The 13,945-nt window shown below is 50.9% G+C and overlaps 1 protein-coding gene across 4 annotated transcripts in view; it reads right to left on the bottom strand.

Annotated features, from left to right (window-relative positions):
* Nucleotides 1–13,945, bottom strand: part of Sdk2 (sidekick cell adhesion molecule 2) — a 254,003-nt gene that overhangs the window by 133,644 nt on the left and 106,414 nt on the right. For all 4 annotated transcript variants that reach the window (XM_021241046.2, XM_004860580.3, XM_021241047.2 and 1 more), the window contains exon 2: nucleotides 4,399–4,558. In XM_021241046.2, coding sequence (XP_021096705.2) covers nucleotides 4,399–4,558 — 160 coding nt within the window. The remainder of the gene's footprint in view (nucleotides 1–4,398; nucleotides 4,559–13,945) is intronic.

Here is a 13,945-nt window from a genome sequence, read left to right as displayed (position 1 = left end):
GAATTTCTTAGAAGGTATCCTCAACATTAAGCAATGCCTGACTGTACTTAGATACAAAGAGTTGCTTCTCTCTCTCTCTGTTTCTGTCTCTCTCTCTCTGTCTCTCTGTTTGTGTTACACACACACACACACACATGCACACTCACGAGGATGCCCACATACAAAATTCAGGTGATTACAAATCCCGCCAGGATTAAAGACTCTCAGAGATTGGCCAAGAGTGTGAACTTCCTCCTATGGACTCAGGCTGGGAAACAGGGTTAAATTTATGGCAGCACTTCTAATCTTATTTTCTCTCAACTCGCTGAGTAAATTTCTTGGCTGGAGTATTGGACATCATCTCTCTACTCAAAGCCTGGGGTTTATAAAAGACTAGGAAGTCCTCAGCATCAAGTAGTAGCCAAAGAGCCATGAAGTGTCAAGCTGGCCAGCCTCCTACATAATGCAATTTCCGTGTGCATTTATTTAAAAGGTGAGCCTGGAACATTTTGTTCAGCCAAAACCAAGAGAGTGCACAAAACCTAATGAGCACACATCAGAAAGATCTGTGATCCAGTTTCAAGAGGCTCCACTGGATGAATTTGGGTTATTAAGAGCACTGAAATGAAATGACATGGATTAATTAAAACACATTGAGTAAAAATACATATATGTGAATATATATTTACATATATATATATCTATGTATTGAGTAAAAGTAAACTCACGATTTCACACTGATACTAAATTATTTCAAAGGGAGTGAGAAGAGAAAGTTTTTTATAAAACCTTGATACTAATATAAATAAGAGAAGCGATAGAAAATCTCTGTATCGTAAATGCCACGGTAAGAGGTAAGATTCACCAATGGATTCTACCCCGCTGGATGGGAAATTTCTGGGGAGGATTGTATTCATGCCACACATCACTCACCACTCATCAATTACAAAGGCAAGGAGATGAGATGGGGCATGGGCTGTAACCACAGTGCTGTACTCTGGAGGCTAAGGCAGAAGGAGGGCAAGTTCCAGCCTAGTCCGAGTAAAAACCATCGAGTGTGCATCTAGTCACACAGGTACAGATGGACAAATTCACACCGGGAGAAGGACTGTAAAGGACTGTGAAGACTGATGACATCTAAATGTAGTATGTGTATCGGTTCTCAGCCTTTTGGCTAAGATCAAGTGTAAATGTAGTGTGTGGTCCTTGATTAGATCCTGTATCAAACAACAACAAAATGCCCATAAAGGATATTGATTGGGTCGACTAAGTGGCCAGTGGAACAAATGGAGAAGTTTGAATATGGACTGCATGTTAGGTAGCAGTACTGGATCAATGCATGTAAAAGCTGTGCGGTGGTTCTGGGGGAGAATGTCCTATCTGGAGAAAACATTACCTAGAAGTGAAGAGACATGGTGTCTATGACAAATTCTTAAACAGATGAGCAAAACTAGTGAATGCATATGTGTGTGTGGAGAGAGACAGAAAATGAGGCAAATGTGAAAAATTGGTGAATGGTAAAATGTATGCAGTACTAGATCTACCATTTTTCTAAGATTTGACAATTTTCAAAATGGAAAGCAAGAAAGAGAGAAGGAGGAGGAGAAGAAGAGAGGGAGGGTGGGAGGCGGGGAGGGAGAGGGAGGAAAAGGAGGAGGGAGGGAGAAAGGTCAGGAACCGTCAGAAAAGGAAAGGAAAGGACCTGCTGTGGGCAAGGCCCTCCTTGGGACAGAAGCGGTTTAGCAGAGGTGGCTTCTACCTGCCCATCATCTTTCCCTTTCTTCTGCCAACAACCTTCTCCCTCTTTATGTACCATGTGGGCAATGCCTGTGCCCTGGGGTAGACACATGGTGCTGGCCAGGTCAATCCTGGTGCTACAAGCTGCTGCCTGCTGTGATTGGGCAGAAATGAAGAGATGATCTGAGCTGAGCCAATCAGGATCCTTCCCTGGGATTTTCTAAGTGAAACTTCCAGGGAAGTTCCTTCTAGTCTAAAATCAGTAGCTGTAGTCTATGACTCCTGAACTTCTCAGGGTCACTCACCACATGAGAATGGAGTCCTAGAAGGGGGCACAGCTGAACAGCCTGGAGGGAAGAGGGCCTGGCAGTGTCAAGTTCTAGAGTCTAAGGCCTGAGGTCTCTGGAACCATCAATGTTCTGGAGACTCTGACTTTGGTCCTGTGGTTTATTTATAGTGATTAGAAGGCAAGATGTGATGGGATGTCTTATGGACAATCACAAAGGACAGAGGCGAGAGGGAGGGAAGGGGGAGGGAGGGAGAGAGGGGGTGGCTTTCTGAAGAAGGCATTTGGGCTGAGCACCACAGGAGAGAAAGTTCTGACAGGGCCAAATTGGGACCCACCACGACCTGCTTGTTTGGCATGTGCTACCCCATATGGGAGTGGCAGGAGGTAAGAAGAAGCCATCAGGAGCAAGAACAAAGAGATCTGTGGCCACACTGAGGGTTTCAGCCCTTGCCTTGTGGGCACAGCAAGTTTTTGATTAGAGGAGCATCCTGACCAGCCCGCATTCAGGCGTGTGATTGCCACCATGCCATCGCAGCCAATGCTCCTGTGGCGAGGAGGCAAAGATGAGCTTCCCGAGTGGAGCCTCATTTATTTCCCTTGAATGACTTCCACCCAACACAGCTATAAAATGGAATATTTGCATTCTCCCCACTGCTTTGTTTTCTAGAATTTTCAGAGCACAGTTAGCAGAAGGATTGCTCAGGATACACATTAAGGGAGAGATTGCAGCAATCCTTCCTCCATGAGAGGCAGGGTGCCAGATGGAGGGGCAATCCAGCTCTGGAGTCAGCTCAACAGTCAACCTGGGTGAATTCTTGAACTTTTCTAAGTTTCATTTGCTCGTTTGTAAAATGGGGAAAAGACTGCACCTCCTCACAGGACAGTTGGCAGGACGCAATGTCCTAAGCACAGAGCACTCATCATAATGCTGACCTTACCGATTTTCTCACTGACAATGATTATTATTATCATTGCCGTTATCAACAGCTGGATCCTGACCACTTCCTCCAGGGACAAGAACTGCTTTCAAATGTGCCCTCTTTTACTGGGGAGCAAGACTGATCCTTGAGCTGAGCTGGACTCTGTTGTGTGTGGTGCCCACCCTCGAGCTCTGGCAGTGCAGGGCACCAAGCGGTCAGCTCTGATCCAGACATGGAACAGATGCTTCTCCTCCTGGATCCTGCTCCAGCTTCCTGCCGGAAGTCGGGGGCAGGCTGGGAGGCTCTGGCCCCACTCATCCTCATATTGGGCCGTCTGGCATCTCTTGGTGTCCCATTAAAACATGTCCCCCACCCCAGAGGACGTAGGGGCTCTCAGAGTCTGTCAGTGGCCCTAGGGATGCCAGGCAGTGGTCGGGAGCAACTCTGGAGGCCTAACTGAAGACTCTCCCAGGGGCTGCTCTGGGAGGCCCCTCTGGTTTCCTCATAGGAGACTAAGGCCTGGCCAGGGCAGCCAGTATGGAGGACCTTTTGTTTCCTAGTCCAGGTATTTCCATGCAGGAGGGGAAGACATTCCTGCTGCCCTGGCCTCTCCTGTTCCTCCTTGGCCAGTGAGGCCACACTACACCAGTTGACCCAGCCTAGGGTCAGGGCAGAAGGGACCTGGGGGCTCTGGTCACCTCAAAATCTGCCCCCCCCCCCCTTCTTAAAGGAAAGGATGGTTGTCTGGGAAGGACAGGCCCTCAGGCAATTAAACCCTTCCTCTCATTTGCATTCCTGTCCCTGATGGCAGATTTGTATCAACATCCCCTGGGCAAGACAATCTTGTTTCCTCAACAAAACCGATTATGCACATCAGGCCTGGGGATTAATCACCAGCCACAGGGTTGGGAGCCAATAAAAAAGGCAGAGATGGGGGAAAAGAGTAGGAGGGAGGGAGCACAGGGCCAGGAGGAGGCCTGTGGCCAGGCAAGGCTGGGGCGTAGCTGCTTGGCTCGCAGTGCTGGCAGCCATCCTGCCCTTGCCAAGACTCTGATCCTCCTCCTCATCTTTCTCCCTACTGGGCCATGCCCTGGGGAAGGAAGGACTAGTTAAACACAGTGGTTAGGAGCCTGCGTACAAATAGGGAGTGATATGCCTTGGGCAGGCCATCTCCATGTCACCCAGTAGATGTCTCAGGGCCCAGGCTGCTGTGTGCCCCAGCCCTCTACGGAACCCAATCCCCTCTCACAGAGCCCCCCTGGAGAGAGCAGAGTTCTCAGCTATACATGAGGAAGGAGGTGTGGCCACAGCCATAGTTGCTGGTAGTGAGCCCCCACCCCTGTCCGCCATTCTATAGGGAGCCCCCTGGCCCACCAGACAGCCACCCGCTGCCCAGGAGCACTGGAGGGGGAGTCTGTGGCCAAGCCCGCACCCTGATGTTCCCCATCTGGACAGGGAGGCGACTCAACTTGCCTGTACTCCAGGGAGAACTTGGTCAGCTCCCGGTTGTTGTGGAGCCACTTGAACTCCAGCGGCCAGCTGCCCTCAGCCATGCATGTGAGCACCAGGCGGTTCCCTTCCAGGTGCACCTGTGTCCGCACAGGCTCCGTCTTGAAATATGGGGACACATCGTCTACAGGAAACAAGGATACAAAGCCACCGGTTAGCGCCTACGCAGCCACATGCATTGGCCCATTTAGCACCCAAGTCAGACGGAGCAGGTGCAGCCTGGCAACCCGCCCAAGGCCCCCTGGTGGGGAAGGATTTGAACTTGGGTTAGTATGACTCCAGGGCTTGGTCTTCAGCAGAGTCCTCACCTGCCACCCAGACCCCTGCCTCCCTCTACAGAAGACACACCAGGCTTGCCACCTCCATCCCACAGTACATCCGGTGGCCGCTGTCTCTTTCCCCTCAGGAGCCCTGCCCATTCCATACCAGCTGCTTGTGGGTTTTTCCCTCCCTGATAGGAGGCAGGAGGCAGGAGGGTGCCTATTGCACCTCAGCCAAACAGAGCAGCGGGTTCACACAGCTCCACCTGATGGAGGGTCCTTGTCCTGCTCCCCAAGGCTAGGGAAGTCCTCAGAGGCATCAAGGGCAGAGTGATCTGTGGGCCCTTCCACCAGCCGGCTGCTTGCTTCTGCCACCTAGGGCCCTAGCTACCCTGACTCAATCTCCCCATTCACTCCAGGACAGCTGCCTGGGGAGAGGAAGTGCTGCTGCTTGGGCTGTGGGCATGGGGCCAGGTGGCAGCTACACCTCTCTGCACAGCGCTCCGAACCCTCTGACCTGGCTCAGGCTGGCAATCAAGAGCCACCATGGTCCCTTGACACCGACAACACACACAGGGTCCTGGACTTCAAGGGACTGCTCTGGCTAACATCTTCAGATGGAAGAGGAACCTTCTGCCCCTCTGGCTGGGAAGAAAGAAGGCAGAAGTGGAAGGAGACGCGCCCTCTGATGATCCCCATGCTCAGATCCACATGGCAAGCTGCAGGCCCCAGGGGGTTCTGACCTCCACCACCTCATCTGTTCACTCCACTGCTTCCCGTGTGTGTGTGTGTGGGAGGGGTGGGGGTGGGGAAAGCATTTGCTCTATCAAGTCTCAACCTCTGCCTCAGTGGACACAGAGGAAAAACAGCTGCAGTAGGGACTGAATGAGATTAAGGACTGAAATGCTGGGCCTGGGCATGCCTCAGGATGGATGTTCTGCAAAGAGTCATTTTGTCCCCGAGACTAACATGTGGGTTTCCAGGGCTGGGAGGGGTACTACCACCCCCCATCAGCTTCCGTGCTGCTCCATGCCCCAGCCACACTCCGACGACGGTTACCATCCCCGTGAGCTCAGAGGGTGGAAACCCACCTGACATTCTTCTTTTGGACCAAGAAAGGGAACAGAGGAAGTGGGAGAAGGGGCATGTGGCATCAGGGTGACTTCAGGTGGAAGAAGTGGGGCTCTCTTGTCCCTAGGCTGGGCCCAGGACCCCTGCACCCTGTCTTCCTCCCATCCTTGCCTCTAACAAGCATGGGGCATCCATGATCACGTTCAGCCTTTGTTTCCAGGTCTCATCTGGGCTTAAGCACAGATTTACCAAAAAAGTCCCAGTGTGCTTTTGGGTCCCAGGCAACTGGCCCCGGGCCAGAGCACCCCACACCTTGCACCCCAAGGGCTCAATCATATGAGTGCATAACTTGTGACACTTTGGGGCTCTTCCTTGAACTCCCACACCATTACCAACCCCAATCCTGAAGGTGGCTCAGTGAGGACGAGCAGGCCCAGGGCCCCCTTGCCTGCTCCGCTCTGTGTCCGTGTCTGGCTGATATCGGCTGAGCTGCACATTTCTCACTGCTTGCTCACACACATCTTTCCACCGCTTTTAACAACTGTCTGTGAACAGACTGGCCTTAAAAACAGTTGGGAAGGACCTCATTTAGAGCGTGGATTTGGAGGAGTGACCCTGCCCGCTGGTTCCCTGCCTCTAGGTCCTGGTGTCCCTGTGGCCTGGTTCAGCAGGCTGCAGGCCCCTTTAGCCAAGGAACGCCACTGACTCGCAGCCCTCAAGGCAGCCAGCTCTGCTCTCAGCGTAACAAATGGGCACATTCTCACTTCAAAGGCGCATTCATATTCCCCAGCAGCTTTCAAGAGGCCTTTGAGTCGTGTTCTTAAAAACCCTCTGTTCAAGGCTGTCATCCCTCATTTGTTTTAAAACAATAACATTCTCAGCCCCCAAGTGATTAAATCCCTGCCTTCGCTGTAAGGCTGACTCAGAGCCACAACTGTCAGAGGGGGAGGGTGTGTGTGTTTGCACACACACACTCACACACATGCACACACACACACACGCTCTGTGCTCAGACACCCTCGGCTCTGTGAGCCTGCTCACAGGCAGTTTGCTCCCTGATCTTTGCTGGTTCATCCTCAGCCAGGGAGGCAGGCGGTCTAGAAGAATGACTTGTACTTGGATGGGCTCATTCCTAGTCTGCTGGAGATAATGACTCCGGAGAAGGGGAGGGGAGGGGGACCTCGTCTGAGCACCTGCTGGGTACCAGGCCTCTTGCTGGGTGCTCCCCCATCCCTCCCCCCTCCCAAGGCAGCACAAAAGTGATTGAGGCTCCTCTCCCCAGTCCCGAGGGGCGATCACCCCCTCCTGCAATACAATATGTCCATGTGTATCTGTGACTGTCACCTGTGCATATTTGTGTCTGTTTGTGCATATCTGTGTTGCAAATGTACAAGACGGTATAAATCACAGGCCTTGGAAAAGTTACTTAACTTCTGCACCCCAGTTTCCTTAGCTGTAAAGTGGGGCTATCTCTGCTGTGAAGACTACACAAATTAATAAAGTGCTTAGAACAGAATCTGGCACATGCTAAAGAAGGGGTAGCTGCTATTATATCGTTCGTAAATGCAGATGGGCAGATTGCTCTGAAGAGATCATACTCTGTTAGCTGGAGCTGGCACCTCTGCTTAGCCTTTGTCCTAGGACGGTGCAGTCTACATGTGTGCAACTGTACACACCAGCCCTGTCAGCCACTGTTATAGCCTGGAACAAAAATGGCCCCAAGAGGCTCATGATTTCATAAGTGGGGCTTTTGGAAGGTAAATAGATCATGGGGGGCACTGACCCCATCAGTGGATTAATCCACTGATGACTTCATAGATAAATGTGCTATCAGGAAGGGGCCTTGGTTGGCGGAAGTAGATCAGTGGAGGCACAACCTGGAAGGGTACATCATTGTTCCCAGACCCTTCCTTTCTCTCTCTCTGGCTCTTTCCCTTCTCTCTCTCTACTTCCTGGTCACTAGGAAGTGAGCAGCTTTCTTCTACCTGGCCCTTGCACCATGATGTTTATGCTTTGGAGCCAGCTGACCATAGACTAGAGCCTCAGAACCGTGAGCCAAAGTTTCTCCTTAAACTCCATGTGTCAGGTATTTCCCCCAGATATAGAAAGCTGACCAATACAGCCACCCTTACCCTCTCAGTGGGAAGGAGAGAACTATAGACAGAGGAGAACTGGTAGAAACTATCAATATAGAAAGATAGCATTCTCTTAAACTTCTCCTTATTTTGAAAACACGCAGATTTTTTTAACTACTCAAAGTGATTAAAAAGTTTACATGAAAAGCTACTACCACGAAAGAATAATCAAGAAAGATTTGTAAATGAATGGTTAAGGTGGGAGGCTAGCACCCAACATGGAAATACATTGTAAAGCTGCAATAATTAAAACAGTGTGATCTTTATGTATATACTGACTATGGTATTATCTAGGAGGTCAGAAATAGGACTGAATAGATATGGAGAATTTTTTTTTTTTTTGGTACCAGGGATCGAACTCCGGTCCTTGTGCTTGCGCAGCAGGCGGGGAAACCACTGAGCTAAATCCCTGGCCCTAGATATGGAGATTTTTTAATACATGATGAAAATGGAATTTCATGTCAGTAGGGGAAAAGATCAATTATTCAACAAATGGTTTTGGAACAGCCACAAAGCCATTTGGGAATAAAAAATAAAGTTGAATCTTTTCTTCACACTTTACCTCAAAATAAATGCTAGAGGGATCAATGTTTTAAACATGAAAATGAAATTCTAAAAGAACTAGAAAAAATCACAGAAATTTAAAAATACATTATCCTGGCAAAATAGAACACCTGCCAAGTACTTTCTAAGTACTACACGAGCTACAGACGGTTGGGAGACAGATTGATGCATTCAACGATGAGAAAATTCTGCATGGGTAGAAGAAAACTCACAAACAAAGAGAAGCGACAAATGACAAACTGGGGGAAGATATCTGCAAGTCTTATCATGGGCAAAGAGCTAATTTTCCTGATATAAAAATGTTTCCACCAATCAATAAGGAAAAGATGAACAAACCAATAGAAAAATGGGCAAAGGATATGAACAGTTCAGAAAGGAGAATCACAGATGTCTGTGGAATACACGCAGAGATGCTCAAGCTCATGATAAAAGACAGGCAAACCAGTGCTTGGGAAGATAACATTTTCTTGCCTCTCACTTCAGCCAAGATGTACTGAGATACTAAGATATCAAGGCTGGCCGCTTGCAGAGACAGGCATGCTGGCACACTGCCTCTAGGAGGGCAGCTTGGTATGTCATCTATGGAGGGCAATTTGGCAATTCCATCAAAGCCCAAAATGCACCCACCACCTGGTCCTGCAGCTCCTCAAACGATTTGCCTTCCATGGATGCACGTATGAAATGGCAACATTTAAGAGCCAGTGGATGTGACAGCAGAAGTTTGGAGACTACTTTGATTGTGTGTCAAGAGGGCACTGGTTAAGGAAGCAAATGTATCCCCAACAATAGAGCTCTCCGTAGCAGATGGCATCAGAAAAATCTTTGAGAACTACTCTTAAGCCACAAGTGCAGGGTACAGAATCAGCTACCACTTAGGTAGAAGCTTTTCTTTTCTGGTATAAAATCCACTGGCAGGTACACATTCAGGCCTTTTCTAGGAAAGATATTCTTGGGAGAACAGGGTAGCCAGGCACTCAAGTGGGAGGGGAAACTTTCCTCTATACCTTTGTGTCACTTTTATATCACAGCCTGCAGGTGTGCGTTACTTGTTGACAATCAGGTATGTATTTGTGTGTATTCATGTATCTGTGTGTGTAGGGTAGGCAGTCTTGGGTAGGTCTGCAGGAGTAGGGGACAGGACAGGTTCTCCGTGTGTGATTCGGGGTTGTCACATGGCTTTTGGGGAGATCCCTGACCACCAGAGGCTGAGCCCCTTGAAGGAAGACCTGCTCCTGAGGCGGGCAAGAGGCCTCAGCCCAGGGCTTCCTTCCCATTTCCCGAAACAGTTCAGGGGCCTCACTGCTAGCCATTTTCCTTTGATATGCCCACTAAATGCTGCCATTGTCATCCTGAGACTCTGGGCTCTGGGCTAAATAGCTCCATACAGAAGCTAATCTCCACTCAGACTTTTTCTCTTCCTCCAGCCCCCTGCAAAATAATGTCATCTTTCTCTAGAGTGGCCAGGGTGCAGCCATCTCATCCTCTAGGGGACTGGCCTTTCCAGCCAGCCCTGGGAACTGCACCTCCCATGGAGCCATTTCTGCTGGGAATGCTGGCCAGTGGGTGGAGGAAGCTGGGGTGGAGACCTCTGCCAGCCCCCTAACTGGTGGAAGAACATCCATCTGCCCTCCCGAGCAAGCTCCAAAGGGCACCATGCAGATAGATTCCTTCTCCAGCTCTGAGACCTCCCAGCTCCTCTTCCAGTGGCTCCCTTGCAGGATTCTAATAACAGCTCAGCCAACCAACTGAGCATCCCTGGAATGTGTGGGAGTGGGCGGGAGGCTGGGATTCCTAAATCTGCAAACTTTTCACTATTATCTCCTAGTCCTGGCACCACCATCTCTGACCTGGATTGATCTCCATGGCCTCCTAAGGACCACCTGGCTTGAGAGCCTGCACACCTGAGACCTGGCTGACCATGGACCAAGGGAGCAGGTGCTGGGGCAGCCCCACTCACCAAGCCCCCACTGCCCCTCAAACTTCTACTCCTGCTGCCTTTACCCCACTGTACTGATGAGACTTTCTATCTATGTGGCACTTTATGTCCATCATCTGTTAAGGATCACAAACCTTCTCAAGGCAGGGACTGTTACAGTCTCCATTTTATTTTATTTTTTATTTGTTTTGGTACTGGGGATTGAAATCAGGACCTTGTGCTTTCAAGGCAGGCTCATTGCCACTGAGCTAAATCCCAGCCCGGCTCCATTTTATATAGGAGAAAACCGATGCTCAGAAAAGGTTCTGTACTAAGACCCAGCCACAGATGTAATACAGGTCCCATGAATTCAGAGCTCCAGATCTTTCTGTTGCTGACACAGGACTTCTTCCACAGCTGTCTGACCTTCCATATTTCCGCCTGCAGCTACAGCATCATGGGTGGGGCACACACAAGGTGGGGCACACATGGCCTCTCTCTGGCCATGATTTTGAAGTCACAGCAGAAATCATACGGTATTTCTACTCCAGCTTGCAATGTCATGGCCCAGATCTGAGGTGAGGGTGACCAGGTAGCCTGAGTGGGGACAAGTTGGTTGGAAGGACAGTGGAATAGAACACGGCAGGAAGGACTGGCCCCCGAGGTGGGGTGCAGGGGAATGGGCTGGTAAGGTGCAGATGAAAGGGTCTGGGGATGAAGGAGATCAGATGGTACTGATGCAGGCACTGGCCAGAGGCTTGGGGCTTCTTAGAACAAGAGGTTGGTCTGGGACCCCCGAATACATGCCCGAGAACCACCCTTTCCAGGGGTCTGGCTTTTAGGTCCAAGGGGAAGAAGATAAACTGGATTTAGTCCTTGTTCTATGCTAACGAAAGTCTGACAGAGTAAATTCACCTGCTGAGCCTAATCTGCATGTGTCTCATCAGTGAGACAGATGGAAGCCCTTTCCCATCCTCATGTGTGGGAGGCTGGGGCCACAGTGCTTGGCATCTCAAGGCTGCCCTATGCCATGTCATATAACCTTCTGGGGATGAGCCAATGTGGAGGAGAGGGACAGGGGCTGTTCTGATCTGCCACCTACTTTCTGCTGCTCAGAACCATCCCTTTCAGGAACTTAGGGTCTCCGGAATGCCCCACCTCTCCACTGTCCAGTTCAGCCCCTGTAGACTGCTCTTAGCTCACTCAGGAACTGGGTCCTGTACAAAGAGCTTGAAAGCCCTCCAGCAGAGGCTCAGGACTGTGGTAGGGACAGTTTGGGTTTCTGGAGGTTTGCACACATCTTTTTAGATTTGTCTGACAATGATGGGGCTCCTATAGGTCCCTCTGCCACCTAAATCTCAGTGGGGGATGGGACTAAGCCTGGGGACTTCCAGGGCAGGGGGCTGCAGGCCCAGGAGGAGGCTGCCAGGGCCCTGCTGGCTCCTGCCCTACAGCAGAATGTTCGGGGGGCATGCAGCAGTGTTCATGAATGTGTACTCTACAGGGGACCTAGGGCTCCCCATTGTCCTCCTACTTCTCACCCCTGTATCTGGCATGGCTGCCTGCTCCTGCACACACCCAGCCAGGGCCCTGAACACCATAGTCCCTCTTCCGTTCTCTCCATTGCGTTCCCACAAATAAGATGCTAATTCATGCCCCTCCCCTGCCTCCTGGCAGACGCCTGGCCCAGCTCGGCCTGGTGCCACCTGCATGCCAAGTGCTTCATTAGCCAGGAAAGAAGGCTCTTGCCCTCCTTAATCTAATCCTGCTGGTGACCTTCAGGAGCCAGCACCTTCTGACTTGGGGGTCCCGGATGGTGCAACAATCAATTATGCCGTGACCTCCGCAGCTGCTGCTGAATGAATTTCTTGCTCAGAAAAGCATGTTCAAAAAGCATCTAATGGAACGGATCGTCAATTTGTTTGAATACACATCTAATCTGATTAGGGAGCCTGGCCACCAGGGCAGCCATTGCAACGGAGCCTCTATATAGCTCTGGGGAATCGTGAGTGTCAGGCTGGGAAGGGAGGGGTGTGTGCCCAGCCCTGCCACTCCGCCTTCCTCCCACTTGGCCCCATGGTACGTTCAGCCAAGAAGTCACAGAGACTGACTCGTGTGGGTGCCAGAGGGGTGGGGCCGGGGCTCCTGTCTGTCTAAACCCCGGCACTAGGAGCCTGGGCAAAGGAGTTGCTCAGAAAAGAGTGGTGAATGAATGACAATGCCTGGCCACACGGTGATGCTTCTAAAGTTGCTAATAAAGTTAGGAAAGGCATGAGATGTTCGTGAAGTTGTTCCCCAAGCAAGACTAGTTGACGTCTGGGCTGGGTTGAATAGTGACTGCTCCCACCCCAATCATGTGCTTCCTGGAACCTTAGAATGTGACCTTGTTTGGAAACAGGATCCCTGCAGAGGTAACCAGTGAAGAAGAGCTCATCCTGGAGTGGTGTGGGGCCCCGGATGAGGGTGTGGGCCTTTCCAAGGGGAGAGGAAACCGAAGGACAGGGACACGCAGGGACAGGGAGGCCGTGTGAAGACAGAGGAGACCAGAGTGAGGTGTCCACAGGTCAAGGAGCGCCAGGGACTGCTGGGAGTCGGCAGGAGCTGGGGAGAGGTGGAAGGACCCTCCCCGCCAGGCTTCAGATGGAGCATGGCTGTGCGGCCACCTTGATCCCAGACTCCTGGCTTCCAGAACTGTAACAGACTAAGTTTTAAGCCACCCAGATTGCAGTATGTGTCATGGCGGACCTAGAAAACTCATACAATGGCTCGTGGAAATTTATGTCCTTCATTCCATGGAATATAGCATGGTGGAGCAAGAGTCTTGGAAAAGTCAAGTCCTTCTCCAGATACACCATGCCACCATGTCCCAAGGCCTTAGCTCATGACATTCTCTTCTCCTGGGAGCCCCTTCTTGCCTTCTTTGCTGGGAAAACATAGATGTTGGTTCCACTGCAGTCCCTGCCTGGCATCTCTTAAAGTTCAGATGCTGCGTCCTCTCTAATGCTTCTCCTGGTGTCCTCCCCCGTGGCCCCCAATCTTCAGAGGCTGCCTTATACATACAAGGTCCACATCACAGCTCATGTGTGGCAACTCATGCTAATGTATCCCTTACGGGAAGATAGATGGGCTGGGGTGCCCTGACCTCCTCAGCCCCAGAGCGGGGTGCTGGACTTCATTCAGAATGGCCAGGTCCATTAGGGAAAGAGTGGACCAGCGACCTGCTGCAGAACTTGGCCACTCCTTCCCCCTCGGGAGCTGGTTGTCCCTGGGCTTTCTGAGTTCCCATCCAGCTCTGCCATTGTAAGACTCAGGCACTCCATGCATGACAGGGTCCCTATTGGACCTTGATAGGACAGGTCAGGCTCAAATCCAGGCACTGCCTAGACATCTCTCTTACTCTGCTGTACCTCAGTCTCTTCTCCTGAAAAATGGGATGACAGCTGTGCCTACCTCACTGGCCTGGTGAGAGGGCCAGGGCTTGGACTAATGCCCCATGTGGAGAAAGAGCCCATGAAAAGGAAGTCACTATTATCCCTCGTCTCTGCTTGGTGTCACCTCTGCAAACC

Source organism: Heterocephalus glaber, unplaced genomic scaffold, assembly GCF_053883595.1.
Source record: "Heterocephalus glaber isolate CG9 unplaced genomic scaffold, H.glaber_assembly_v1.0 deba00000937, whole genome shotgun sequence".
NCBI lineage: Eukaryota > Metazoa > Chordata > Mammalia > Rodentia > Bathyergidae > Heterocephalus > Heterocephalus glaber.
This window is presented reverse-complemented; position numbering and strand designations above follow the sequence as displayed.